The 26,891-nt window shown below is 47.4% G+C and overlaps 2 protein-coding genes across 2 annotated transcripts; both read right to left on the minus strand.

The window, feature by feature from the left end:
* Window positions 1-1,433: 1,433 nt before the first annotated feature.
* WDR45 (WD repeat domain 45) lies at window positions 1,434-12,455 on the minus strand. Its single transcript, XM_081845458.1, has 11 exons — window positions 12,319-12,455; window positions 10,276-10,387; window positions 9,647-9,721; window positions 9,439-9,543; window positions 8,713-8,818; window positions 7,757-7,851; window positions 7,539-7,618; window positions 5,053-5,261; window positions 2,845-2,946; window positions 2,618-2,763; window positions 1,434-1,952 (listed from the first exon to the last, which is right to left on the minus strand). The coding sequence occupies exons 2-11, from the start codon at window positions 10,322-10,324 to the stop codon at window positions 1,843-1,845; spliced, it is 1,077 nt and encodes a 358-aa protein (XP_081701584.1). The 5' UTR covers window positions 10,325-10,387; window positions 12,319-12,455; the 3' UTR covers window positions 1,434-1,842.
* A 1,293-nt stretch (window positions 12,456-13,748) lies between these two features.
* Window positions 13,749-26,871, minus strand: GPKOW (G-patch domain and KOW motifs; the record flags this gene model as incomplete). Its single annotated transcript, XM_081845238.1, is given in 12 exon segments — window positions 13,749-14,954; window positions 17,301-17,386; window positions 18,002-18,071; window positions 18,594-18,750; window positions 19,823-19,958; window positions 20,173-20,305; window positions 21,937-22,147; window positions 23,676-23,782; window positions 23,883-24,022; window positions 24,983-25,128; window positions 26,542-26,849; window positions 26,851-26,871. Coding segments are annotated over 12 exon segments (1,647 nt in total). The 3' UTR covers window positions 13,749-14,822.
* Window positions 26,872-26,891: the final 20 nt, after the last annotated feature.

The following is a 26,891-nucleotide window of genomic DNA, read 5'->3' on the forward strand; positions in this document are numbered from 1 at the left end:
TTCTCAAAATACAAGATTCCTCTGTTCTGTAATGTTGCAATCCATATGTGGAAATTTCCTTTTATTTTTCTTTTGTTTATTAAAATATCTCAAATAGACTGCCAAAATACCACTGGGTGATGCCCTTCTGTGGATTCAGGACTTCTCCAGGCATTCTATTTCCCATTCTCCTCAACAGCCTATCAGCCATTCTCACACTTGTTGTTGGACAACTCCCATCATCCCTAACTACCAGACCCAGTGGTCAGGGGTGATGGGAGTTGTAGTCCAACCAGATGCAAGAGGATAGGTTTGTGCAACCTTCGGTTCTGTGCATACTTAATTTAGAGTAAGCCCCATTAAACACAGTGGGACTTACTTTGGAATATGCATGCATAGGATCAGGCTGCACACTTTCTTAGAAACAGGTCCCACTGAAAGCAATAGGACTTGCTTCCAAAAAACCAAAGGAAGTCCACTGAAAATGATCAACGGAAAATATTTTCATTTTCCAAAAATCAGGTATTTGTTTTTGGGTGTTTTAAATTGCTTTGCAAGATCACTTGTAGCCATGGCAAATTATCTGTATGATAGGTAAAGGTAAAGGATGCCTGGATGGTTGAGTCCAGTCAAAGGCGACTACGGGGTGTGGTGCTCATCTCCGCTTTCAGGTTGAGAGAGCCGGCATTTGTCCACAGATAGCTTTCCGGGTCATGTGGCCAGCATGACTAAATTGCTTCTGGTGCACAGAACACCATGACAGAAGCCAGAGCACACAGAAATGCCATTTACCTTCCCGCCACAGCGGTACTTATTTATCTACTTGCACTGGTATACTTCCAAACTGCTAGGTTGGCAGGAACTAGGACACAGCAACGGGAGCTCACCCCGTCGTGTGGATTTGAACAGCTGGATGCAAAACTGCACCAAAAATAACCAGTAGCGAGTGTGAAGAGCAACATAATGAATGGATATGTGTCTGGACTGTACCACTTCAGAAATACAAGAGGAGATCATTGATGCAAACGTTTAAGCAAGAACTCCCTGCCCGTGCAGTAGTAGTTTGTTGATAAGGAATCTAACCAGCCTTCTGCCTATGAATGAGAGAATATAAAGCAAGTTCCTCTGAACTTACACTGTTGCATCAGATGCATTGTGGGAGCTTGCTAAATTGCACTTACTGGAGCCAAAATGCACAAAACAGAAAGCCATGTGAAGAAAAAGGGTGTTCAGGGGGCAGGGAGGTGCACCTAATAGCATTGGCTCATTATGTGTGGCCTACCATTTTTTCAAACATCCCTCATCCCTGCCATTCCTCCACACAAAGTGATTATTCATTCCCTCCCAAATGATGCAAATGAATGACGCCCAAGAGGACTATTAGTCCTAGGCTAGGTCTGGATTCTTCAGCCTCTGTCTTCCACCCCTTACAGAATGACAATAAAGCAAATGAGAAGCATTTGCACTTGAACTTTAATGATAGTCCTACCCCTTCTCCACCCTGCCCCTCCAAATGTCTGACAAGAGCTGGGAACCTGCCTCCCCAGCTTCCAAAATCCAGGCTGAGCAGACTCTGAAAAGTTGTCTTCCCAAACACTCCACCCCACTGAGCCTTCTCACTGGTCCCACATGGGTTGGGTAGCCAGCCAGGCAAAGGGAGCATAGGAACAGGATATCCGAGGCGACAGCATTGAGAGGAGAGTTCTCTGAGGATCTATCCCACCCCGTCATAAAAGTCCAGTGGGATTCCCGCCAGAACCTTGTTCTTTCCCAGCCTGGGTCCTTAACATGCCCCAAAGCAAATGCTCTCCCAGTTGCCCAGCAAGCTTCTTCTGCCTGCCCATGGCAGGGACTCAGCTGGGCTCAAAAGTCATCATCGTCACATATATCCAGGTAGACGTCAAAGGCCTCGCGGTTGCAATTGCCGTCCGGGGTAAAGACATATTTGTGGAAAGTGCCATCGACGCAGATAGCTGTAAGAGGAGAAATAGAACTGAGACACTCTGGACACAGCAGGAATGATTATCCAAAGAGAGCTTACGAGGAAGGAAGTTCAAAATTGGGCCTCCCTCCTATGTCCGTGGGTGGCGCTGTGGGTTAAACCACAGAGCCTAGGACTTGCCGATCAGAAGGTTGGCAGTTCGAATCCCTGCGACGGGGTGAGCTCCCATTGCTCGGTCCCTGCTCCTGCCAACCTAGCAGTTCAAAAGCACGTCAAAGTGCAAGTAGATAAATAGGTACCACTCCAGCGGGAAGGTAAACGGCGTTCCCGTGCGCTGCTCTGGTTTGCCAGAAGCGGCTTAGTCATGCTGGCCACATGACCCGGAAGCTGTACGCCGGCTCCCTCGGCCAATAAAGCGAGATGAGAGCCACAACCCCAGAGTCGTCCACAACTGGACCTAATGGTCAGGGGTCCCCTTTACCTTTACCTTACCTATGTCTGTGGCCAAGCTGTGGGAGTGTGGGAAGAGATTATAACAATAAACTCCACAACGGGCAATTTGTTGCTGTTCAGTGGCAGCCAAACCACCACCCGAGGCAGGGCTGGCCATGGGGCACAGCCGCAGCTGTTTTGCAGCGAGCTGTCCAGCAGCCGATACAACAGAGTCACCCACAGCCACCCATCAGTGCCACTCACCAATGACCGAGTTGACATTCTTGGAGGTATTCCTGCCAAAGGCGCAGATGCAGGCAGACTCCGCTGGCACCGTGAAGCTGGCCAGACTCCACTGAGAATCCACGTACTGGCCTATCATGGGCCCGACCTTCCCCACACGGGCCAGCCTGCAAGAGGGGGGAAGGAAGAGGGTCAGAACAGTACAGGCAGCAACGCTTTCCCCTCAAGCGCATCAACCAACTACCTACGCTGAGCGCCGATTTAGGCGGGTATCCTTCAGGGCAAAGATGTGGACGGTCCCTTTGTCACTGGAGGCACAGAGAAATGAAGAGTCGTGGCTGAAGTTAATGCTGTGGAGAGAAGAGAAGGTTAAGGTGATCGGTGAGGACGCCTGATTAAAAATCTCTTCCCCACCACTGCATCCACGCAATGACGAATTCCTTGCGAAAAGAGCAGGAGAGGTAAAAGTAGAGTCGCAGAGCATCTCCCCAAAGCCCCACAAAACTATCTGCCCAATGATCCTCGATGTCGCTGGACTGCCATGCCCACCTGTCCACTAATAATAATAATTTTTATTATTTTTTATTTATACCCTGCCCTTCCTGGTTCAAAAACAGGGCTCAGGACAGCTAACAACAAATTTAAAACACTTAATTGTAAAAGAAGCATAAAATACAGCACAAAAACATGAATAACAATAAAATTCAAAATTCAGAAATCAATTTAGGGGAAATAAGCATTAGATAATCCCCAGGCCCAGCTGGCTAAATCAGTCCTACTTGGGCCAGCGAGGAGGCCAGGGGAGAATTAGCTGTGGGGTCTCAGAGCAGGTAATCTTCATAAAAGGGGAGGGGGAGGGAAGAGAAGGGAAATAAAAGATCAGGCTGAATTCAAATTAAAGGCCAGGCGGAATAGCTCTGCCTTACAGGCCTGACGGAAGGAGGTTAAATCCTGAAGGGCCCTAGTCTCATGGGAAAGAGCATTTCACCAGGTCAGAGCCATCACTGAAAAGGCCCTGGCCCTGGTGGAGGATAGTTTGACTTCCTTAGGGCCCAGGACCTCTAAACTATGGTTATTCATGGTCCTTAAGGTCCTCTGCGGGGCAGACCAGGAGAGGTGGTCCCATAAATACGAGGGCCATGCTGGCGGGGGCTGAGGGGCTTCCAACAACACCTGGCAGGGCCCTATCCCTGAAAATAACTGTAGCTGTTTTGCTTCCAAAAAAGCCTTCTGCTCATCTTTGATCGTGAACCACCTGGGACACGTGATCTGCAAGCTGTAATTGGAGGACCAACAGCAACATGCAGTTCTGCCACACTCAAATGCACAATCAAGAATTACTTTATGCAAGCATAGTCTCCCGCTTGGACTACTGCAATGTGCTCTACTTGGGGCTACCTTTGAAGGTGACCTGGAAACTGCAATTAATCCAGAATGTGGCAGCTAGACTGGTGACTGGGAGTGGCCGCTGGGACTACATAACACCAGTTCTGAGAGATCTGCATTGGCTCCCAGTACGTTTCTGAGCACAATTCAAAGTGTTGGTGCTGACCTTTAAAGCCCTGAATGGCCTCGGTCCTATATACCTGAAGGAGCGTCTCCACGCCCATCGTTCAGCCCAGACAAGGGCCTTCTGGCGGTTCCCTCATTGCGAAAAGTGAGGTTACAGGGAACCAGACAGAGCATCTTCTCGGTAGTGGCGCCCGCCCTGTGGAATGCCCTCCCTTCAGATGTGAAGGAAATAAGCAGCTATCCTATCTTTAAAAGACATCTGAAGGCAGCTCTGTTCAGGGAAGTTTTTAATATTTAATGCTGTATTGTTTTTAACACTCAATTGGGAGCTGCCCAGAGTGGCTGGGGAAACTCAGCCAGATGGGCGGGATATAAATAATAACTTATTATTATTATTATTATTATTATTATTATTATTATTAGGTTATACAAGCATTTTTAGCTACTATCATCTACAAACTATTTACAGTCCTTCTTCCTCTCTTCGGCACGGTATACTTTCAGTCTAGTAATAAACAGTCCTGATACCGCAAACTCATAGTATCAGTAGCACACTTCACCATATATCGAAATTAGCTGTAAGCAGGTAGGTAGCCATGCCGGTCTAGCGTAGTCGAAACAAAATAAAAAAATTCCTTCCAGTAGCACCTTAGAGACCAGCTAAGTTTGTTATTGGTATGAGCTTTCGTGTGCATGCACACTTCTTCAGATAGCTGTAAGCAAGCGTACTAACAGCGTATGTATGCTCTCCTCGTGCCTCACATTGCAAACTCAACTTCCTCCTTTTAACCGCATCTCCAGCTAACATCAATTAAGCTTGGAGTGCCACTCCTATACATTGAAGAAACTTCTGAAACGCCTTTTTAAAGTTTCGAGGAACTATTAACCTATTTCGTGAAGAATGTATTCCTAACATGCATGGCTGGGAGTGTGTTGTTTCTCACCAGTACAGGGTAGCTGGATCTGTCCCCCTCCTGAGCTCCACCAGCTTCTCCTTGGTCTGGGTGTCAAAGAGGCGGATGAGGGTCCCTTTCTTAGAGGCAGAGGCCACCACAGTTCCCTGCTGATTGAGAGAGATGCAGGCAATCTCGCTCTGGTGGGCGTTGATTGTGAAGGGGGCAGAGGAGGTCCCAGGCTTGGTGCTGGAAAGATCCTAAGTTGGGGACAAAATAGTTTTTGGTCAAAAGAAGCAGCAGAATGATTCAATACGCAGCCTTGCTTGCTCCAAGTCACGTGACTGAGCAGCCAGAAGGTGGGATTCTAAATGAACTAGTGATTCACATACTAGCACTTGACTGGGAATATCAAGTTTCAGCACAGCCACAAACATGGGAGGCTGGTCTAGACAGAACATCCCTCCTAAACCCTATGGTTTGTAAGGACTGATCATGTGCCACATCATGCTTGCATTCTCCCTTCCCCCATTAACCAGGGAGTGAGGCAATCAGTGCCCTGCATAGATCTTACTCATCCCCGTAAAATAAAGCTGAATACAGTGGTGCCTCGCAAGACGAAAAGAATCCGTTCCGCGATTCTCTTCGTCTAGCGGTTTTTTCGTCTTGCGAAGCAAGCCCATTGACGGCTGAGCGGATTAGCGCTATTAGCGGTTTAGCGGCTTTTAGCGGCTTAGAAAAAGGGGGGGAAAGGGGGGAAAAACCCGCAGGAACTCGCAAGACATTTTCGTCTTGCGAAGCAAGCCCATAGGAAATTCGTTTTGCGAAGCACCTCCAAAACGGAAAACTCTTTCGTCTAGCGAGTTTTCCGTCTTGCAAGGCATTCGTCTTGCGGGGCACCACTGTACAATGGAAGCCACTATGCAACTTCTGCTAGTGTGGTAAGGTAAAGGGGAGCTGTAGGGGAGTGGGTGGCACTGTGGTCTAAACCACTGCGCCTCTTGGGCTTGCTGATCGAAAGGTTGGTGGTTCGAATCCCAATGATGGAGTGAGCTCCCATTGCTCTGTCCCAGCTTCTACCAACTTAGCAGTTTGAAAGCACACCAGCGCAAGTAGATAAATAGGTACTGCTGTGGTGGGAAGGTAAACGGCTTTTCTGTGCGCTCTGGCTTCTGTCACAGTATTCCGTTGAACTAGAAGTGGTTTAGTCATGCTGCCTGAACAAACGCCGGCTCCTTCAGCCTGAAAGCAAGATGAGCACTACACCCCATAGTCGCCTTTGACTGGACTTAACCATCCAGGGATCCTTTACCTTCTTTTTTTTTTTAAAGTGCAGTGGAAGTTCTGTGGCATGTGTGGAAGCTGTGCAATGACTTTGTTCAATTCATCCCATACAATACATATGCAAACTGTTTACCTTGACGCACACACACGCACACACAGCTTTTCATGATGCAGGACACAGAATTCTGAATTGTTTCAACACTAGGGATGTGCAACCATGTTCACACCCTGCCTGTGACTGCTTGATAATCCATCTGTGAACATGGCTGCTTAACCAAGCAAAATAAACAATCTATCAATAAAAAACTAGAATCTGCAAATGAGCAAAAATATCCCATAACTGAGCCAGGAAACTGAAGTTCCACCTGTCAGCATACATCCTACAACATGTCCCTGCAATGGCAAGGGACTTCCATGTGCTCTTCCTCTCCTGCTCTATCCAACCCCCCGCAAGCCCTCAAAACCAGCGCCAGAGGGTTGGGGGTTCCTCTGGGTAGATTTTGGGGTACATGCAGGGTACTGCACCAGAAGAATTACACTGGCAGCTTTGGACATAATCCTTGTTGAGTAATGATAATGCCCTTCACCATTCCTGTACTACAGTGGTGCCCCACAAGACGAATGCCTCGCAAGACGGAAAACCCACTAGACGAAAGTTTTCCGTTTTGGAGGTGCTTCGCAAAACGAATTTCCTATGGGCTTGCTTCACAAGACGAAAATGTCTTGCGAGTTCCTGCGGGTTTTTTTTCCTTTCCCCCCCTTTTTCTAAGCCGCTAAGCCGCTTATCAGCTGATCCGCTAAGCCGCTTATCAGCTGATCCGCTAAGCCGCTTATCAGCTGATCCGCTAAGCCGCTTAACAGCTGATCCGCTAAGCCACTTAACAGCTGGTCCGCTAAGCCGCTTATCAGCTGATCCGCTAAGCCGCTTATCAGCTGATCCGCTAAGCCGCTAATAGCGCTAATCCACTAATCCGCTAATGGGCTTGCTTCGCAAGACGAAAAAACCGCTAGACGAAGAGACTCGCAGAACGGCTTCTTTTCGTCTTGCGAGGCACCACTGTACATGGGAATGGGATAAACCGCCTTTGGTTCTGAATGACCCAGGTTGTTTTTTGTGATTAGAAAGAGCCTTGGCACTGCTCAACAGAGGCAGTTCCAAATTGTTAAATGACAGTGATAATAAGCTAGCACTGACTAAGGATGGGTTTGTTGATGGTTATCCCATGCCTACCTTTCCTGCCCTCTCCACTTACCACTAGCTGCAAACTGCCACATTTATGCCCAGGGAAAACCAGGAGCTGCTTCTCCAAGCTGGGGCAGAGATCACAGAGACCTGAGGTACAAGGGAAAAGCAGACAACAATCACAGCTGGGCTCGATTCTCATACATGAATAGGACTGCGATGGGGTCTGCTAAGAAGGGGCTGTTCAGGTAAAGGTAGCAGGAAAGAGAGACTGTATGGGGCTCATACCTTTGGGATTTTCCCGAGTGTCAAACTCAAAGAGCTTGGTGGGGTTATCTGGGAAGGAGTAGACGTAGATTCGATTCCGCAACACAATGATGATCCTGGAAGTGGGAAGAGCAAAATGAAAGTATAGAACTAAATGGATTGTAATTTAAACTCTCTCCCTGCCCGTGTGCATCTATACATGCATATATATCTGAGAAATGTTCTGTAAAGGATGTGGCTGACTTTGCATTAATGGCAGAGCTGCTCCTTTGGCTATAGAGCACATTTTTGAAAAAGGAAAACTTCAGTTCTTTATCACCACGGAGGACTCAGATGAGAACCCATGATCCAAGCTTACATTCCGGCAGATCTATGTTCAAAAAAATCTAAATGCCTCTCTCCCTTTCTCATATTTGGCACATGCAGAGTAAAATATGCTTCTGTTCCTAACACAGGCAGAAAAAGGTCCCTTGGGAAAAAATACACAAACATATAAAGTTCCCAAGACCTGATGGTGGTGAAACTATGAGGCACAGATAGTGCATGGCTGTACAGACATCATCCTCCATTGCCACATTTACAGCATTAAAAAAACCTGTACACATTCATGTGTTCATTCTACTGTAGTCCTGTTTTTTTATTGCAAGACTTATGTTGGATCCTTCTGTTTTTTTGCTGATGCTCTTGTTTTATTGTCATTGTCATCAAGGCTGTTAAATTGTTAAGTCCACTCACTTCAAACAACAGTCAATCGGTACACGATTAGTTGTGTTGTGTTGATATGGACAGCTGGGTTTTAAGCACATTCCTGGGTGCAAAATCTGGATTTGGAAACGCCATACACAAGAGTACTAGAAATGAAGATAGTGTGCCTTCATTTCTATCCTAATTTTTCCTCTGCTGTGAACACAACTCCATATACCCCCACCCAACTTCAGCTCCAGAAACTGGTGAAACAGGATGATTCTTCAACATACTTGTCATGCCTCATGCGAACAGCCAGGGCTGGCTTGGTGAAAGTGAATTCTAGCACCAGCTTCTCTTTGCCCTCCTTCCCTTCACGGGCATCATCCCAGATCAAGACTACAAAGGAAACATCGGGGGTGTGAGAGAAGAAAATCTTAGAAAACCAACAAGGAGATAACTTCCCCCCTCTTTGGAGGTTATAAGTTTTCAGTGATGGAAGTGAAGCAATTATATATCTCCAGAAATCACAACTATGCCAGATCGCTAATGTATTTTTCGCTCTATAAGACGCATCTGACCACAAGACGCACCTAGTTTTTAGAGGAGGAAAACAAGAAACAAGAAAGCAACGCAAAGCCTCTTGAGAGCGCTCCCACTGCACTCAAGAGGCTTTGCGTGGCTATCCCCGAAGCCAAAAGAGCAAGAGGGATCGGTGCGCAGGGATAGCTGGCTTCTGGGATAGCTGCGCAGCCTCTTCGGGGCAGCAGGATTAAGGCTCCCCACTGCCCTGAAGAGGCTGCGCGCGGCTAAGCCAGAAGCTAGAACAGCGAGAGGAAGTGCTGCGCAGTGCTCCCTCTCGCTGTTCTGGCTTCTGGGATAGCTGCGCAGCCTGCATTCACTCCATAAGACACACACACATTTCCCCTTACTTTTTAGGAGGGAAAAAGTGCGTCTTACAGAGCAAAAAATACGGTATGTTCTGACAGCCTTCCTCCCTTCTTTCCCTTGATACATACCTGAGATCTCAGAGAATTTGGGGTTGCCACCTCCACCAACAATAGCAAGGAGATTGGATCGGTGTAACATTTCAACCAATCCCACACTGCCCACCTGTTCATGATCTGGCAGAAGGAAAAAGAGAGAGGGGTACTTTTAGGACACACACCTGCTTGTAGAAGAAACAGGTGCCCCACAATTCCATTTTCAGGCCCCTCCATTTCTTACCAAGGTGGCCTTTCTCCATGAGAGGCTCCACATTATAGATCCGAACCCCAGTCTCCATAGCACAGCAGAAGCAGCCTACAGTGGAAGAAGGAGCGGATCAAACATGCCTGGCTATTTTGTATGTATATTTTTATTGTCACAAACAATAAAAGGGTTTTTTAAATTTTGATTTTGCAGGGGCTGGAGGGAGCAGCAGCATATAAAATAAACGAAAGGAAATAAACACACACTGAAAACGTAGCATTTGAAAGTTTAGTCTGAGTCAGGATGAAGCCCTGCAGTCAATGCTAGGGCCCAGCCCTAAAACAAATGAAGCTATAAGCCTCCAAGCAGCAACAAAGGACTTTTCTTTCACCCATAAGTAACCACTGCATACTTTCCAATTACTTGGGATTGTGAGAAGAGCTTTGAGGTAGGCCTGAGTCCCAGCACCCCACAATTTGGAAGTTAACCACAATGGAAAGCTTTAGTCAGAGGCACACACTGCCCTCAGATGTTAGTGCCTCCTCAGGGCCCAAGATCCTTCTGTTCTCCAAAAAGAAAGGCTCAGTTTTGGGGGAGCTCATAACTCCTAGTAAAAGTGCAGTGGAGGATCCAAGCTGGAGATCCAGTAGGAGGAGATCACTTACTCTGATCTTGGTTGAAGCGGAGGCTGTTGACCCCACGTTGCTGTGCCATGATGAGCCTGTGGGCACACCTCTCAATGGGGTCAGGAACACAGGGGGTGCCTGCTCCCACACACTGTTTCCCAACGTGACGGTTGCCATGACAGGGAGAGGAGGAAGTCAGAAACAGCAATCAACACAGAGGAGCAATGCCAAGGACATGAAAAGCAGCTCCAACACTTTCCTGTTACATTTGTTATTCTCATCGTTTCCTGCTCCTCCAGCTTACAAATCTTGCCATCAAGATGTCAAAGAAATAAACAACTATCTGACGTTTAGAAGACATCTGAAGTCAGTCTTGTTTAGGGAAGTTTTTAATGACTGATGTTTTAATGTGTTTTTAATCTTTTGTTGGAAGCCACCTAGAGTGGCTGAAGAAACCCAGCCAGATGGGTGGGATATACAGTGGTGCCCCGCAAGACGAACGCCTCGCAAGACGAAAAACCCGCTAGACGAAAGGGTTTTCCATTTTGGAGGTGCTTCGCAAGACAAATTTCCCTATGGGCTTGCTTCGCAAGACGAAAATGTCTTGCGAGTTTTTCCGACTTTCCCCTCCTTTCCCGCCCTTTTCCTAAGCCGCTAAGCCGCTTATCCGCTTTTCCGCTAAGCCGCTAAAAGCCGCTAATAGCGCTAATCCGCTAAGCCGCTAATGGGCTTGCTTCGCAAGACGAAAAAACCACTAGACGAAGAGACTCGCAGAACGGATTCTTTTCGTCTTGCGAGGCACCACTGTACGGTAAATAAATTATTATTATTACAATATTATTATTATTGTCCTGGGACATCCCAATCTCTGACGCTGGTTACTGCCAGTCTTGGCCCTCCTTATACAAGATGTTTTTCTCTTCAGATTCTCTCTACCGCCCATAACAACCCCCATGGCACCCTCCCTTGGCCCCAGATCCCCAGTACTGCCTCTCACTGCCTCCAGCTAACCAGCTCTGAAATGGGATCCTTACCGGATTCTTCCACTTTCCCCAAGTCTTATTGTACCATAACCTGCACCTGTGGCTTCCTCCGATCCGTTTTCCCACTTGGGAGGTAATTCTCTGTAAATGCCCCTGAAACTGAGGCCTAGGAGAGGGCCTTCGTGATGGTGGCTGCTCCCAGAATTTGGAATACCCACCAACTTTGGAACACCAGGGCTGGTGCCATGCAGTTTTTATTGTAATTATCTGTAAGTTTTCCCATTAGCTCTACTGCAAGAGGCCAGCTTCTTCAGGCCTCCTCTCCTCTCAACTGTTATCTGGGGGCAGCCATTTCATCAAGCTGCCTCAGAGGGAGAGGAAGAGATATAGGAATCAGGGTTCATTGCATGAGCTTTGCTGGAGCCCGGCTCCATCAGGCGCCTCTGAACTATGTCAGCTGCTCAATAGAGGAAGGACAGTCTAGAAATTTGTGCCTGAGTTTTGAGTTTTCTATTTTCCTCTTCCCTCCTTGTCCCTTGTGTTCTGTTTTCCTCTTCCCTCCTTGTCCCTTTTCCCTTGTGTGTGGCATTTTTATTTCTTAATTAGAATGTAAGCCTGTGGGTAGTCTTGCTTTGATTTTATGTACGCTGATCTGGGAGCTGTTTTGGCTGATGAGCCAAGGTACAAATGCTCTAAATAAATAAATGAATATACATTGAAAATGGAATATCTAGACAATTATATATTTAATTGTCTTTAATGATGTCCCCCCCCCCATGTTTTTAGCTGTTCTTATTTTATCTGTAAGCCACTTTGAGACCCTGTCAGGGGAAAAGGTGGGGTGTGGATATATAAAAATACATAGGTGTGTGTGTGTGTATAAAATTGGTCATAATAAAGTGCCTTCTCTTCCCGCCCCCCGCCCCGACCTTACGGGGCACAGCCAGGCCCCCCAACCTCTTTTCCTGCCTCCCCAAATCCTCTCACGCAAACCCCTGGGGTCTCAGTTCGGATCCAGGCACGTCCCTTCGACCTCTTCCTGCCCCCAAAGGTGCCCGGCGCGCCCTGCCCTCCTTCCCTCCGGGCGCCCCCTCCTCACCTGAGGCGCCCCTTCTTCCCCTGCCTTGTTTACATGGACGTCGCGCTCCCCGCGCCGTCAACACCAGCCGCCCGTCCAGGCTAGCTTTGCCCAACCACCGAGAGGAGGCGCAGAGCGGCTCCGTATCACGTGACGCAGAAGGGACTCTGAAGCCTCAGCAGTCATATTGGAAACTGCAAGAAAGGCTGCGGGGAGGGAGGGAACCTTCGGAGCCGTATCGCCATAGGGCGGCCATTTTTGAAACTGGAAGGAAGGCGAGCGGGAGCGGGGAGACTTCGGAGCGGCCATTTTTAAAACTGGCAACTCCGAGCTTTTCGGCGTTGCCGGCCGGTTTTGGCCTCGAGTTGAAGCTTAAGAGGCAGAAGAGGAGATGCATAACCTCCCTTTCAGCACTGCTGCTCTGGCAGCGAGTACGTAGTTTGCTAGTGACTGGATGATTCCAAAAGTAGACACAGTATTTTAGAATCATAGGGTTGGAAGGGCCCACGAGGGTCATCTAGTCCAACCCCCTGCAATGCCCAACGTGGGGCTCGAACCCACGACCCTGAGATTAAGCTTCTCATGCTGTACTTGACTTGAGCTATCCCAGGACAATGTAATGAGGAGGAAGCCCCATTGCACTGTGCAATGGAGAGGATATGATCCCAGCTAGCTTCATGTAGAATTAAACCTGGCAGAGGAACAGATGGGGAGGAATTGTGCCTGCAGGTGAGATTTTTTTCCACAGACAGGGCGTAGCACTGATGAAGGCTTTAAGGACAAGGTGGTGGCCCCATTTTCTCTCAGCACCACACTGATTATCTAGTAAAGAGATACCACAGATTAAAATCAGGTCTGGAAAAGCCCAAGTGGGCTAAAACCTACTGTCAAATTACAGGGTGCTAAAGGTCCATATACTTAAAGCTATGGTTTTCCCAGTAGTGATGTATGGAAGTGAGAGCTGGACCATAAAGAAGGCTGATCGCCGAAGAATTGATGCTTTTGAATTATGGTGCTGGAGGAGACTCTTGAGAGTCCCATGGACTGCAAGAAGATCAAACCTATCCATTCTTAAAGACATCAGCCCTGAGTGCTCACTGGAAGGACAGATCCTGAAGCTGAGGCTCCAAGACTTTGGCCACCTCATGAGAAGAGAGGACTCCCTGGAAAAGACCCTGATGTTGGGGAAAATGGAGGGTGCAAGGAGAAGGAGACGACAGGACAAGATGGTTGGACAGTGTTCTCAAAGCTACCAGCATGAGTTTGACCAAATTGCGGGAGGCAGTGGAAGACAGGAGTGCCTGACGTGCTCTGGGTCCATGGGGTCATGAAGAGTCGGACACGACTAAACAACAACAACATCAAGGCAATCTGCCTAAGGAACCAAGGGTCACAATGGCAGAGAGACAGTTGCACCTGTCCTCAGAATCATACTACCAACCACACAAAGAGAAGGAAAAATATGAGGTTTATTTACAGCTTACAGCACAATTTAACTAAAAAGAAATTCATGGAAGTTGGTTCATTTGAAAGCTGGGTCCTCCCATGTTCATTTCCACAGCAGATGAAAGCAAGTTAGAAAGACATGTATTTTCCACATGCCACTTTTAGGTAACCACTTACACAACTCTTTAGAGTGCACAGACACCCAGTTAAGATGACCAAATTTGTGCAGGTCAGCATTCTGAAGCTATTGCTATAGAATGACTTTAAGATAAGTGTACTTCCTTCTTTTGGGCATACCCTGGTAAATGCCTCATCTCTTGTCCTCATGAAAGACCATCAGTTTAGTACAAGGCAATGTGTATTCTCCTCTGCCCATGAATCGCTTGAAGATATATTCCCACAGACACTGTAAGCATAGGTCTATCAATAGGCACCATTCTGGAAAACCCAGGATAGACACACATTATTTTAGATTCCATCCCTGAATGCTCAAAAGCATTTTTAGATTAAGAGCAAGCTGTCTCACCTACAGACACACACAATACCACTCTCCCTCCTATGTAGATCATACAAATTGCAGTAGTGCATCTCTAGAGCACAGCCTAGAGTTCAAAAAGAGATACCGAAAGGTATTACTGATTAAGGAGCCCCCGAGAATCCTGGATCTGTATCAGACAGATTTAGACTGCTTTGATCTGGGGCCAGCCTAATTGCTTGTTGCTCTAGAACAAGAGTTGACCCGCAACTTATTTGGCTGTGCTCTAGATTTCATTCACTGTGTATGTTCTTGCCTTTGGCAATCTTTGACACTCAGGTTCTAGAGCGCTGTCATTGGTTTAGAAACAAGTCTGTGCACATTGCAAGCAGCCTCACACCTAGAGCTCACATATATATATATTTTAAAAAACACTCTAGAAAATTGTGGGGGTGATTTGAGCACCTGCCTCAAACATGGAGGCAGTATTGTTCATTGTCCTCTAATGTGCTCAGCGTTCCACTCCCCGCCCTGAAGAAACAAGGCTGCCCCTTCAGTCTAGGAGTTCCTCTGTCCTGCAGATGTTATGTATTCTGGAGGGAGCTCAGTCGTCCTCTGATCCACCAACATAGTGACAGACAGCATCATACTCTAGCGTCAAGACCTTCTCATCTTCCTGCTGCAGCTGCACCAGTGCGCAGCTCTGCGCCTTGTCTCGACGAAGAATGCGGCCCACCTAGGTGGAGAGAGAGCAGAGAGTAATTAATTGCCTGAGACTGCAGAGGGTTTTGGTGTTTTTTAACAGATGCAAGCACGGGACGTGGGTGGTGCTGTGGGTTAAACCACAGAGCCTAGGACTTGCCGATCAGAAGGTCGGCGGTTCGAATCCCCGCAACGGGGTGAGCTCCCGTTGCTCGGTCCCTGCTCCTGCCCACCTAGCAGTTCAAAAGCATACCAAGTGCAAGTAGATAAATAGGTACCGCTCCAGCGAGAAGGTAAACGGTGTTTCCATGCGCTGCTCTGGTTCGCCAGAAGTGGCTTAGTCATGCTGGCCACATGACCCGGAAGCTGTATGCCAGCTCCCTCGGCCAATAAAGCGAGATGAGCGCTGCAACCCCAGAGTCGGTCACGACCGGACCTAATGGTCAGGGGTCCCTTTACCTTTACCTAACAGATGCAAGCATGCACTGCTCTCTCCATGCACACTGCATATCATCACACACCATGCGTATATGTGTGCTTAGCTCCACTTTCCCTTCTGCCCTTGACTTTTCAAGTTAAGACTTCAACATTGGCATGAGCTTTATCAGCAAACACTGCCTGCTGTTTGCAGCTCTGGTTATGGGAGTCACTTGGACAGGGACAGCTTAGCCACAGCAGTGCATGCATTTGTAACTTCGCAACTGGATTGCTGCAGTGCAGGGCTGCTTTTAGGCTTGGTTCAGAAGCAGCAACACGGCAGCAAGGTTGGAGAGAACAGTGGTTAACTGTGAACATGCAACACCAGGTGTACAGGAGCTGCACTGGCTGCCAATTAGCTACCAAGCCACATTCAAGGTGCCTATGTGGACATAAAGCCCTATGCACCAGGCCAGTCTTTGGAGAGCTTACAGACACGCTCTTACCAGGGCCACACCTGCTGACTGTGCAAGGGGTGGAGATGTGTGAGAAGGAATTTTCTATAGTGGCACCCCTGCCTTTGCTGATTAGGCTGACACTAACCCTGATGGGCAGTAGGCATTTTGTAGGCACATTTTTATTTACACAGGGATTTCATTAGTTGACAAATATTGTCACTCTTACAGCATTCGGATGCCAATTTGGTTTATCATTGCTGTCTGGTTTTTCATATTGTTCTGTTTTATCATGTATCATATACTTGTATATTGCACCCCATTCTGGGATTGATTTTAATGAAAATATGATTATAAATTACCTCTTCTGATCACCCAGGCCTTCCCTACCCAGTAATATTGGCCTGGCACATACCATCTGCTGTGTGTACTGCATTTTTAATCCAAGTTTATGAATTACTGTATTAGTTTTATTGTGGATTAGGTTTTCTTGTTTGGAACCACTCTGAATGTTTTGTTTTTAATATCAGAGCTTTATAAATATTTTAAAGGCATACTGACACAAATGTTAGCTTAGTGTCTCATTTCTTTGCAATATCAGCTATCTTATGGGATAATGTGTGGGGAAGGAAAGGAGAAAAGTCACCCTCCCCTATTCCCAGCCCTAGATTAAAAATGAACAAACCCTAACCATTCAACTGTTCTCCAAGATGTCTGCAGATAAAATTCAAAATACTGCTATTGCTTTCCAACAATCACATCTAGCACCCACTTATGTAGCTTATGCATCATCTTTATTGCAATAACTGTAAGACATAAGCCCACATCATTTTAAATAAATAAATTTAAAGTATTGCTTGCCACCTTGAACCCATGGGATATAGAGTGAGAGGGGAATGACATTTTTACATGCAAGAGGTGGCTGTGGTAAGAGAGGAAAAAGCACGCTACACATGCTCAGAGACACTGGGTTGTATTCAACCATCATACTTAGAGCAGATTTACTGAAATGGCTGGACCTGTTAGTCATGTCCATTAATTTCAGTGAGTACACTCCAAGTAGGACTAACATTGAAACATTATTGTTAGGAATTTGTCGAGTCTTGACACTGAAGACCATTTGAGCAAAGCCTTAGCTTAAAAGCTACACTCAGGAAGCTGAATCAGGAATGTAGGCTACATGTTTCTGAAGCCAAGACAACAAAGAAGCCCCACCCCCCACCGCCACTAGTGTCGTTCTCTGTCCAGTGCTTCCTTGAATCTCTCTCACTTCATTTGCATAATTTGCATGTGTGTGTGTGTGTGTTTTTAAAGTAGAATTGCGCAGCTCATATTCCAATATAAAGAGAAGCTCAGAGACCTCCCCAGCAACTCTCTGGATTCTCTTGCACCTGGAAGAAGTGCTCCGCTGTTGCTCCTCTGCCATCAATACCAGGCTCATTTCACGAGAGGCCCAACCTGTCTCATGGTAATGGCTCAGGCCCCACCCATCGTGATCTGTGACTCACCCGGCCAGCCTGTTCCCCTAGCACCACCATGACCAAGTCCGAATCACTTCGAGGGATAACTGTCTCCAGCATGGACTCGTGAATTCCTGTGGAAGGAGGAATCAGAGAGTTGGAAGGAAGGGACCACAGGGCCATCTAGTCCGACCCCTTGCAATGCAGGAGTCCTTTTGCCCAATGTGAGAGGGACCCTAAGATTAAGAGTCTCATGCTCTACCAACTGAGCTAACCCAGAGGCTACTACTTCAGCCATTAGAAGAGGTCAGATGAAGTAGCAACAGTTTGGTGGGCCACTGGCCTGGTCACCCAGAGTTTCTCCATGTAATTACAAGTCACATTCTAAGACCCCCCTGCTACCCTTGGCTGAAGCTAGGGCTTTGGCTGCCATAGAGAGAGATCTCTCGCTTTCCTATAGGAAGGCCCCTTTGCAGCAGAGTCCACCTATATTTTCTACCCTTCCCCTTCCAAGTTGCAGATGACAAACTGGATCCACTTGGGAGGGGCTCCAAAAACAAACTGGGGTTCTAATGGTGTGGGGTGAAGCACCTAGCCTTTTAAGCACTCTGGTCCTTACTGTTTACTGGTTAAGAATAGGAAAATGTTCTTCTACCTTAACTATACAAGGGCAGTTTAACTACACAAAGACAGCCTCAGGTTCCAAGGGAAAGCCAGGGATAGTCAGGAAGAGTCAGGAACACACTCACCATCCAGAACACGACCCTCTTCTGTTCGGCAGACACATGAGTCTGGCTTGAGGACATCTTCGATTACCATCTGGAGGGGAGTGGGGTGGGGGGGGGGAGAAGCCAGCACAAGATTTCATGCCATTTTGCCTCTAAGATTAGAGCTCAGGTACAGGCTTGGTCTTGGGTGCGTGGGGAACTCTGATCAAAAGGGAGTTTAACCTCAATACAGAAGAAAGCATTCACATTCTGAAGTGGCACAGGCATCTCTCAGGAATGCATCACCACAGCTTTTAATGGGGGAGTGCAGAGAGGTTTTGATGCAATTGCTGCATTTTTATATAGTTCTTGTTTTCAAATAAGCAACTCTCCAAAAATACGCAGCCCTGCTGTAGCCCAACGTTGGATGAAGGGTCCCCCACCCCCTCAAGACAATTAACTTTGGAAATCCATCCTATGGCCCAAATGAGATGGCATGGGTGCAGACTTGGCATACATGCTCTGCTGCAGCGCTGGCAACTGTTTCAAGGGACAGCAGCAAGTGGGGGGGGGGGGCTGAGTGAGGCCTCCTATAAAACTGGCCCATGTTAAAAAGGGAACTTCCATGAAATACCTTGGTATTGTAGTATTTGCCTCCCTTGAAGAGCTTATCCACAAAGCGGACCCGCAGGTCTCGCCGCAACCAGTGAGAAGATCTGGAAGAGGAATTGCTATTGCTGCTGCTACTGCTGCCACCGCCACCCTTATTCTGCTTCACAGCACGGTCATCTCTATGAGCAAAAGGCACAGAAGCAGTCAAGTATTAGTGCCACTCATGAGGGATTGCTGCTAAAACCAGGGGCAAGTAACCCATGGCCCTCCAGATCAGTGGCTGCTAGCCATGATGGCTATGCTCTGCCTCCATGCTCAGTATGTTCTGAAGATCAGTCACCGAAAACTGCAGCTGGGAAGAGTGCTCTTGTACTTAGGTCTTGCTTGCGCATTTCCTCTGAGACACCTGGCTGGCTACTGTGAGAACAGAATGATGCACTAGATGGGCCACCAGTCTAATCCTGAAGGGCTCTCCTTGTATTTTAGAAAAGGCATCCCTAACCTTCAGCCCTCCAGATGTTTTGGACTACAATTCCCATCATCCCTAACCACTGGTCCTGTTAGCTAGGGATCATGGGAGTTGTAGGCCAAAACATCGGGAGAGCCGCAAGTTGGGGATGTCTGTTCTAGAAGCTGTTAGAACGATAGCTCCAATCACCTCTGACTGGCATAGAAGAGTGTTGGAGTCCAACAATATCTGGAGAGCCCCAGGTTCCAGATCCATGGTTTAAACCGTACCAGATTATATTGAGATGAAAAGCTTTGTTATCAAGTAAAACACAGCCCGGGGGTTGGAATAATTTCCACTACCTAAAGAAGCTCACCAGGTGCTGGGTGAACTCTCTCAGGGTTTGTTCTTGGCTCCTGGGTTGGACAGAAGCAACCTGGGTTGGACAGAAGCAAACCACACGCTCTGGTTCAAACGTAACACTAAGTCAAGACTTGCAGTTTGTTTCTCCACAAGTGCCAACATGCAGCTTGTTCACGGCTAAACCAACGTTTATTCTTACTGTGACTTAGCATGACTTGCAAACTAGTCCACTGTCAGCTTCAACGGCTGTCAGTTAACCTGAGCGGTCTTTGAAGCAAAGTTAAAAGGTGCACCGTGTTCTGGCAGAGGCTCCTCTTGATGCCTAAAGACATTCTGTGGATAATCTAGCCTTGACTAAGTCACTCGCAAAGAGGCTGCTAGTACAGTTGCTTCTCCAGAACTGGCAGCACAGATGCCCCACCCTATACTGATGCCATTACCTCTCGGCCCCAGGTGGGTGCTTCCTTTTCCTCTCCTTCTCCTCCTTTTTCTCCTCTGAAGTTCTGTGATCTGATTCGTACTTGGTCCCATTCCTCTGTTCTGCCTCCTTCTCTTTGTGGGCCTTACTGAGGCGGCCTGCAGTGGGAGGGGCAAAAACAGCAAACTTGAGGGGACGCTCAGACTGAAAGGAGGAGGCTGCATAAGCTCTCTGTTCATTTGCAACCCAAACCCCCAAAGCAAGACACAGGCAAATGTCAGAAATCTGTATGGGAAACCCCAGAATAGATCCCAAAGGAAGAACTGAAGGCAACATTGGGTGACCTCATTAGGGAAGGGAGCCAAAACTTACTCAGGTCTTTGGCCAGTTTATCGTATTCCTTCTGGGTCACAGGTCGGACTCCATGCTGGCTCACAGTTACTGTTTTCCCACCAATGGCCAATTTCACCATGACACGAGCATTATCTCCATCTACGCCTTCAATCTATGGAAGAGCAAGAGGGAAGCAAAACGTCATTCAGAAAACTACAATGTCCAGAATGCCTTGGGTGTAACAAAAATGCAGAATTTACAGGGTGGGTGCTAAAGTTGACTTCTACTTACATAACAGGTTTTCCCCTTCTGCTCCTCCCTGCCCTGCATGACCCTCAAAATCTGCTCTGGAGGATTGGCAGATCATCTGGAACAGATCTGGGGGGCACACAGAGGGCTGTGGAGGTGGGTGGAGAGAAATAAAGGGGCAGTTGTGTTGTGCAAGTGGAAGTCCTTTCTGCTCATGAACAGATGGAGTTGGATTCAACCCACAAATAGTAATCTCTTCCCAAAGTAGGAAAAAGACAGGCAAATATGGAAAACAGAGCATTGTTTTATTATGGTCCTTGCTCATATATCGGACCAAGCTCAGCTATCTCTCTCTCTCTCTCTCTCTCTTTCCACTGAGAAGCCTGTAGAGCAGGAACAAAGAACAAAGAATAGAACCTATACTGTGTATGGACTTTCTGCAACACTTACAAAGCAAACCTCAACTCAAAGACCCAAAATAGGATGACCCCACCAAACTAGTACAAAGACTTTGAGGCAGCTGAAAGTCCTCACCACAACCACCTGCAAATAGGTACAGTGGTGCCCCGCAAGATGAATGCCTCGCAAGACGGAAAACCCGCTAGACGAAAGGGTTTTCTGTTTTGGAGGCGCTTCGCAAAACGAATTTCCCTATGGGCTTGCTTCGCAAGATGAAAATGTCTTGCAAGTTCCTGCGGGGTTTTTTTCCTTTCCCCCCCTTTTTCTAAGCCGCTTATCAGCTGATCCGCTAAGCCGCTAAGCCACTAAAAGCCGCTAAGCCGCTAATAGCGCTAAGCCGCTAAGCCATCAATGGGCTTGCTTCGCAAGACGAAAAAACCGCTAGACGAAGAGAATCGCGGAACGGATTCTTTTCGTCTTGCGAGGCACCACTGTACCAAGAAAGACATCCCAAGGAAGAAATTAAAACCTGGAAAACCAGCTGTATCAGCCCACAGCCCTGATGAAAAAGGTGGCAGGATCCAGTCAGTCTTATGTCACAGGTGCCCTGTGGGTGGGTCCATTCTCCGCCTTCTGATTCAATTATGATGCACATATTTATTTTATTTATATTCCACCCTTCCTCCCAAAGCAGCACAGGGCGGCATACAACAAGCAAAAAACCAAACCCTATTTACAACATTTTAAAAACAATTCCAGGATAGAAGCAGACTAGGAAAGATCTCTACCTAAAAGTCTTGTTGGAAAAGAAATGTCTTCAGTAATTGGAAAAAAAAAAATGCAGATGGTGCTTGGCTAATATTTAACAGGGGATAATTTTCCAAAGGATGGGTGCCGCAGCACTAATAGCCCAATTCTTATATTGTGGAGTGGGTAAGATTGACTGGGAATATAAAGAGACGCTCTTTCAAGTATCCTGGTCCTGACCTGTATAAGCATTAAGTTGGGTAGAAAGAGTCAGGGTCTTCCCTAGTGAATGTTTATGCCTCTCTCAGGAGCCCCTCCTGCTTGCTTGCAGAATACTAAACCCCGGGTCAACACAGACCTGAGCACAAAGTGACAAATAGCAGGAGTTTGCAGAAAGAAACAGCTCACCTTCCCATACAGCTCCTTGTGAGGTCCAGCCTCAATGTAGACTGCACCTCCTGGAACCAATCCCAATGGCTCATCCTTGCTCTTGGAAGGCTCCTCGCCAGGTTTGGGGGGTCGCCGGGGTGCTGAGGATTGCAAATCCTGGGCTGCTGAGCGGTCTGCTCCAAGGCCCAGACCCTTGGGTCGAAGACGGTGCTCCGGAGGCTTCACGTCTCTTAATGTGAGCAAGAAGAGGAGCAGGATGGGATGAGAAAGAAACACATCACTGACTCTGTCCAATTTGGGGCAGCGTTTCTACCCACAAGAAGACAACCCTGTACTGTTGCATAATGGACAGAGGTGGGCATGGAAGCAGTGGACTTGAATCGTGGCACAGCCACAACTCACCGGGGAAAGTTTCTGCCAAGCAAATTTGGGGTGTCTCAAAGGAGAGATTTCAGTATCGATGGGAACAAAGGTTGCAATGCTACAGAGCTGCATCTACAAGTGAGGGCTAGGCACGCCAAGCCAGAGGCATTTACAAAGGGTTTACCACATCACCCACTAAGCTGGGAAAACCTTTATTTACTTTTGCATTCAGAACGCTGCCAATTCTACCAAGCAATTGGCTACAGGAGGGGTGGAGAACCCATGACCTTCTCAGTCTTTAGGGACCCCCAACTCCCATCAGTCCCAACCAGCTTGGCCAATGGTCAAGGATAAATGGGAGTTGAGGTCCAACAACATCTGGAGGAACAAAGGTTCCCCATTCCTGGGGTACTCTCTCTCTCTCTCTCTCTCTCTCCCAACACTGTTCCAGCTCCACCTTTTCTTCCCTTCTGAATGCCTCTCTCAAATAACCTTCTTAGGATTGCATCTAAATTCAGTTCAGCTCTGGGTCACTTTAACCTGCAGAAGCTTTTTTCTAAACAAAAGTGCTTTATGATGTCTGTGACATGTGACAGGCCTCCCATAGGAACACATTCCCTAACCTCAAGCCACTGCCAGGAACTTTTTTTGGTGCAGAACCGGGACTATTAACTGGCTTAGAATATATTTTGGTAACTGACCTTGGACTGAGATAAGGCATGCTCCCTAATGTATCTGTATTTTCAGCTATAATCTTTCGGCTACATCCTCGTTCAAACTGTTGCTGGCCCACACCAGAGGCTTAATGCCAAAGATGATACTAAACCCCTAGTTCAATACAACCTGTAAGCAGAACTTTTATTAAAATACTAGAAATGGGTTAAAAATTACTCCCCACCTGCTTAATTGTGGCCATTATAAAAGTAGCTTCAGCAAGGATTAATGCTGTGGCGCATTCCAGCAAAGTGAAGAGAGTTTCACAGTTGCAAAGCAGGCCACTCCAAACACCCTGCTTTATGTCCTTGTGGAGTCCACCATGTTCAGTTATCACTGTCCCAGCAGTGCAGCCCACACAAGCATGCAGAAATAGGATGGAGTCCAAATCTAGAGTAGATTAAATTATTATCCGAACCTCCGCACATCCAATCCCCTTCCTCTCCCTTCCCATCAGTTATTTGTGAACTGCCAGAATCTGGACCATTAGCTCATTGAGATTTTTTGTTTTATTATTATTAATTAAATTTCTATACCACCCTTCATCCAAGGATCACAGGGCTGTTTACAATATAAAAACACGAAAGTACATAACACAGTAACAAACAAAAAAACAAAAAACAAAAAGGGGGGACTTAAGGGAGGGAGGGAACTCCCCAAATAGCTCAGGAAGGACTCACTGCTTGAAGGTGTTCCCAATGCCCTCGCCTGCTTTCCAGCCCATGCCCTTCAGCATGGCAAGACCATAGGCTTCTACAGGTACCTCTTCATAATCTGCCTCAGTTGACTAACAATGTGAGGGGAGGAAAAGAAAAAGAGGACAAGTATTAAACTCTCCTGAATAGGAGCTCAGAAGGTTGTCCACAGAGACCCACCACCACTATTACCGATTCTGGTCGGAGGCTGACATCCACTTTATCTCCATCTTCATAGCCATCAGGGACACGATTCTGCATGAGGAGGGGAATGGAAAGTGTAGGGTCTATCTTGGTGCCACTCTCCCATTGCTCCCGCGACTTCCTAGATTCTGAATGCAAAGAGATCAAGATGTTATCATTTATTAATTTATATACTGCTCACAGACCAAAATGGCTTCTAAACATTTTACAAGTAGAAAGCCCATTATGAACTATCCACACGTAATAAAAATGTGCCAGCCACAAAACAATTCTATCAAAATATAAAATACAACAAGCTGGTTTAAAAACTTAACAATTAGAGCAGTTAAAAGTATCAATTAAAACAGTTAGATCAACAGGTTCATGTTCAGGGGAATGATTGTCTAAACAGGTGTGTCTTGAAGAGCTAGCAGAATGACAAAACCAAGCAGCCTTGCATATTTCAGCAGGGAGGGCATTCCACAACACTGGGGCCTCCAACAAAAAAGGAAAATGTCTGTGTTACCACAAACTGATATTCATCAAACCATGATAAAAACGATTAGGTTCTATTTCGTGATTTAATGTCCTTACTGTGTATGGCGAAACAATTAGCTGAAGCATAAGCAACATACTGCAGAGCTAAGGCAAGAAACCTCAGAATCAAGCAGTCCTTCCTAGGCTGGCTGTGGGGTGGGAGAGGACAAAGGTCCAGCATATAGTACAGCTGTTTGCAAAAACCAAAAGATTTGGATATTTGTACAACAATCTTCATTTTTAAGGAGTGTCAACAGTCACCTAAGGTGGAGTAAGCAAGCCTGATGGTGATCAACAATCCTGACCTCAGCTTCACAGCCTTGGGAGTGCCTTCTGAACCTTGATGTTGCAATGGTGACCAGAAACGCTTTTTGTCAACTCCACTGACAAGGACCATTTCCTACCAATTCAGAGTCACTTATGCCTCCACAGCCTAAGAATGAGGTGACTAGCCTGTCTGGTTACTGTGATGACCAATGGGGTAAAAAAATCCAACCTGATGTTTTCTGCTCCCGTTCTCAAGGATGGGAGAAGGCTGCAATTCTAAAGAAGGTGGAGTACGGAGTGCTCACCTTCAATGAGCTCCCTGACTGCTTGGGCCTCTACGCAGCTGTTCCCATCCTGTTCCTGGGGTGGTGCAGGGTCCTCTGGCTTCTTCCATTTGTTCTTCTGGATCAGGGGAATGACAAGCTCTTTCGGTTGTGGGGCTGGCCGAACACTGCAGAGGAGCATACACCAAGTAAGACCACAACAGGGCTTGTCTACTCACAGAGAGATAGCAAAGTACAGTGAGGGTGAAATTCTAACAAGCTTCGTTCCATCACTCATCTGGTGCCCTCATACTTGGTGGGAGAAACAAAAACTGCTTTGAACAAAACATATTTTTGTTCTACTGATTTGTAGTTTCCCTTGGGGTGGGGAGCAGGATACGGGCCAACCCACTGAAGGACACTCTGAGAGGTCAGCAGGGGTCACCTGTCAATCACCTGGCATTATATGATTTAGAGTGCACTCCTGATTCTTTCTTTTGAAACTGTTAGCATAGGACAGGTAGAGCCACTGTTGCAATCAGATGACTGACAGATGACAGATGGCTTGGTCAAAACAACCTTTCAGGGCAAACGGGGAGGTCTGGTGGGCTTAATAAGGCCCACCAGCCAGAGGTTCCCCCACCACTGACCGACACATTCATGTAATTTGTTGTGTTACAAACACACACACACACACACACACACACACACACACACACACAGAGCGAGCAATTTTTGACCACAACAACTGCAGAAGGGCACAAACTTTTTCAAATGCCTTCACATGCACTGCAGAGGAACTTAAGGGGGTGGTGGAATAAAGGTTACTGACCCTGCAAATGACTGACAAAAACAGTAATACGGGTAAGAAATGCATCTACTGTCAGTTGCTGATATGACCAGCAACTAACACTACAAAAAATACTGTATACCTTTCACTTGCATCACGATCCCATGTCACCCTTCCCTCCACTGCCAAGGTGAAGAATTTAAGTTCATTAGGAGAACCCATCTCTGTATTTGTATTGTGGTGGAAAGTCCAGATCACACATTGGGATGCAAGTGTTTTGTGCAGCAGCTGCAACAGATTGGCAACCTGTGGCTCTCCAGATGTTTGTGGGCTTCCTGTCAGCCTCAGCCATCATGACCAAGGATCAAGGATGGCTAAGTAACATGAGTATGGACAGGGAAGAGACAGGCAGAATTCCCACCCCGATCCAGGCTGGGAGTTGTTGCTTTTTGTTTCCCAGTGTAATATCAATAAAAAATCGGTGTGCTGCAAGCAAATTTTTCATCTGAAAGTGTAACCCGGAAGGGGGGGGCCTGAGAACCAACACTCTAAAATAAATAAATAACCCAAAGCCCTGTGACATCCGCTCTGGCATCTCGGAGAGAAGGCGAAGGCAGAGCCTGGCACGCTAGCTTTCTGCATGTGGGGATATCTCCCCCTCCCCGTCTGTCTCTCTCTCTCTCTCTCTCCTCAGCCACGCCAGAAGCGGCACCACCGAGCCCGCCAGGGATAGGCGCGGCTTGGCCAGGCGCAGCCTAAACCAGCCGCTCCAGCGAGCGACTGAGGCGCCGCCGCCGCCTCCTCCAACTACCTTTGCAACTCGCGCCCCTCAATGGCGGAGAGGAAATCAGGCTCCTGCTTCGCTTCGCTGCCGCCATCCTGCCCCGTCACGAAAAGAAACCGCCTCCGCCCGGTTGTCCGCGTGAAGCCGAACGACACCGGGGCAGCTTGCGCCCCCGCTGGCTTCTCGGCCCCGTCCGCCATTTTCCCTTCGCTTCCTCGTCGCTCCTTCCCTCCCTCGCGGGCCTTTGGCGTCACTTGCGTCGCCCGCTGGGCATCATGGGAGACGGAGTTCCCGGGCCCCTCCCGTCTCCGTGGGAGAGCAAGCGGGACGGGGGTGAGGAATAACTATAACTCCCATGGTGCAGCGCGGCAGAGGGC

Source organism: Podarcis erhardii, assembly GCF_964252035.2.
Source record: "Podarcis erhardii genome assembly, chromosome: 17".
In the NCBI taxonomy this organism is placed as follows: domain Eukaryota; kingdom Metazoa; phylum Chordata; class Lepidosauria; order Squamata; family Lacertidae; genus Podarcis; species Podarcis erhardii.

What these genes read in the sequence shown, in the direction of transcription:
- WDR45 (XM_081845458.1), bottom strand. Translation starts at nt 10,324, where the DNA reads ATGGCACAGCAACGTGGGGTCAACAGCCTCCGCTTCAACCAAGATCAG. An exon ending in GTTCGCATGAGGCATGACAA is followed by an intron (nt 7,852 to 8,712) that starts GTATGTTGAAGA and finishes TCCCACTTCCAG; the next exon opens with GATCATCATTGTGTTGCGGA. An exon ending in CGCCTAAATCGGCGCTCAGC is followed by an intron (nt 2,764 to 2,844) that starts GTAGGTAGTTGG and finishes CCCCTCTTGCAG; the next exon opens with GCTGGCCCGTGTGGGGAAGG.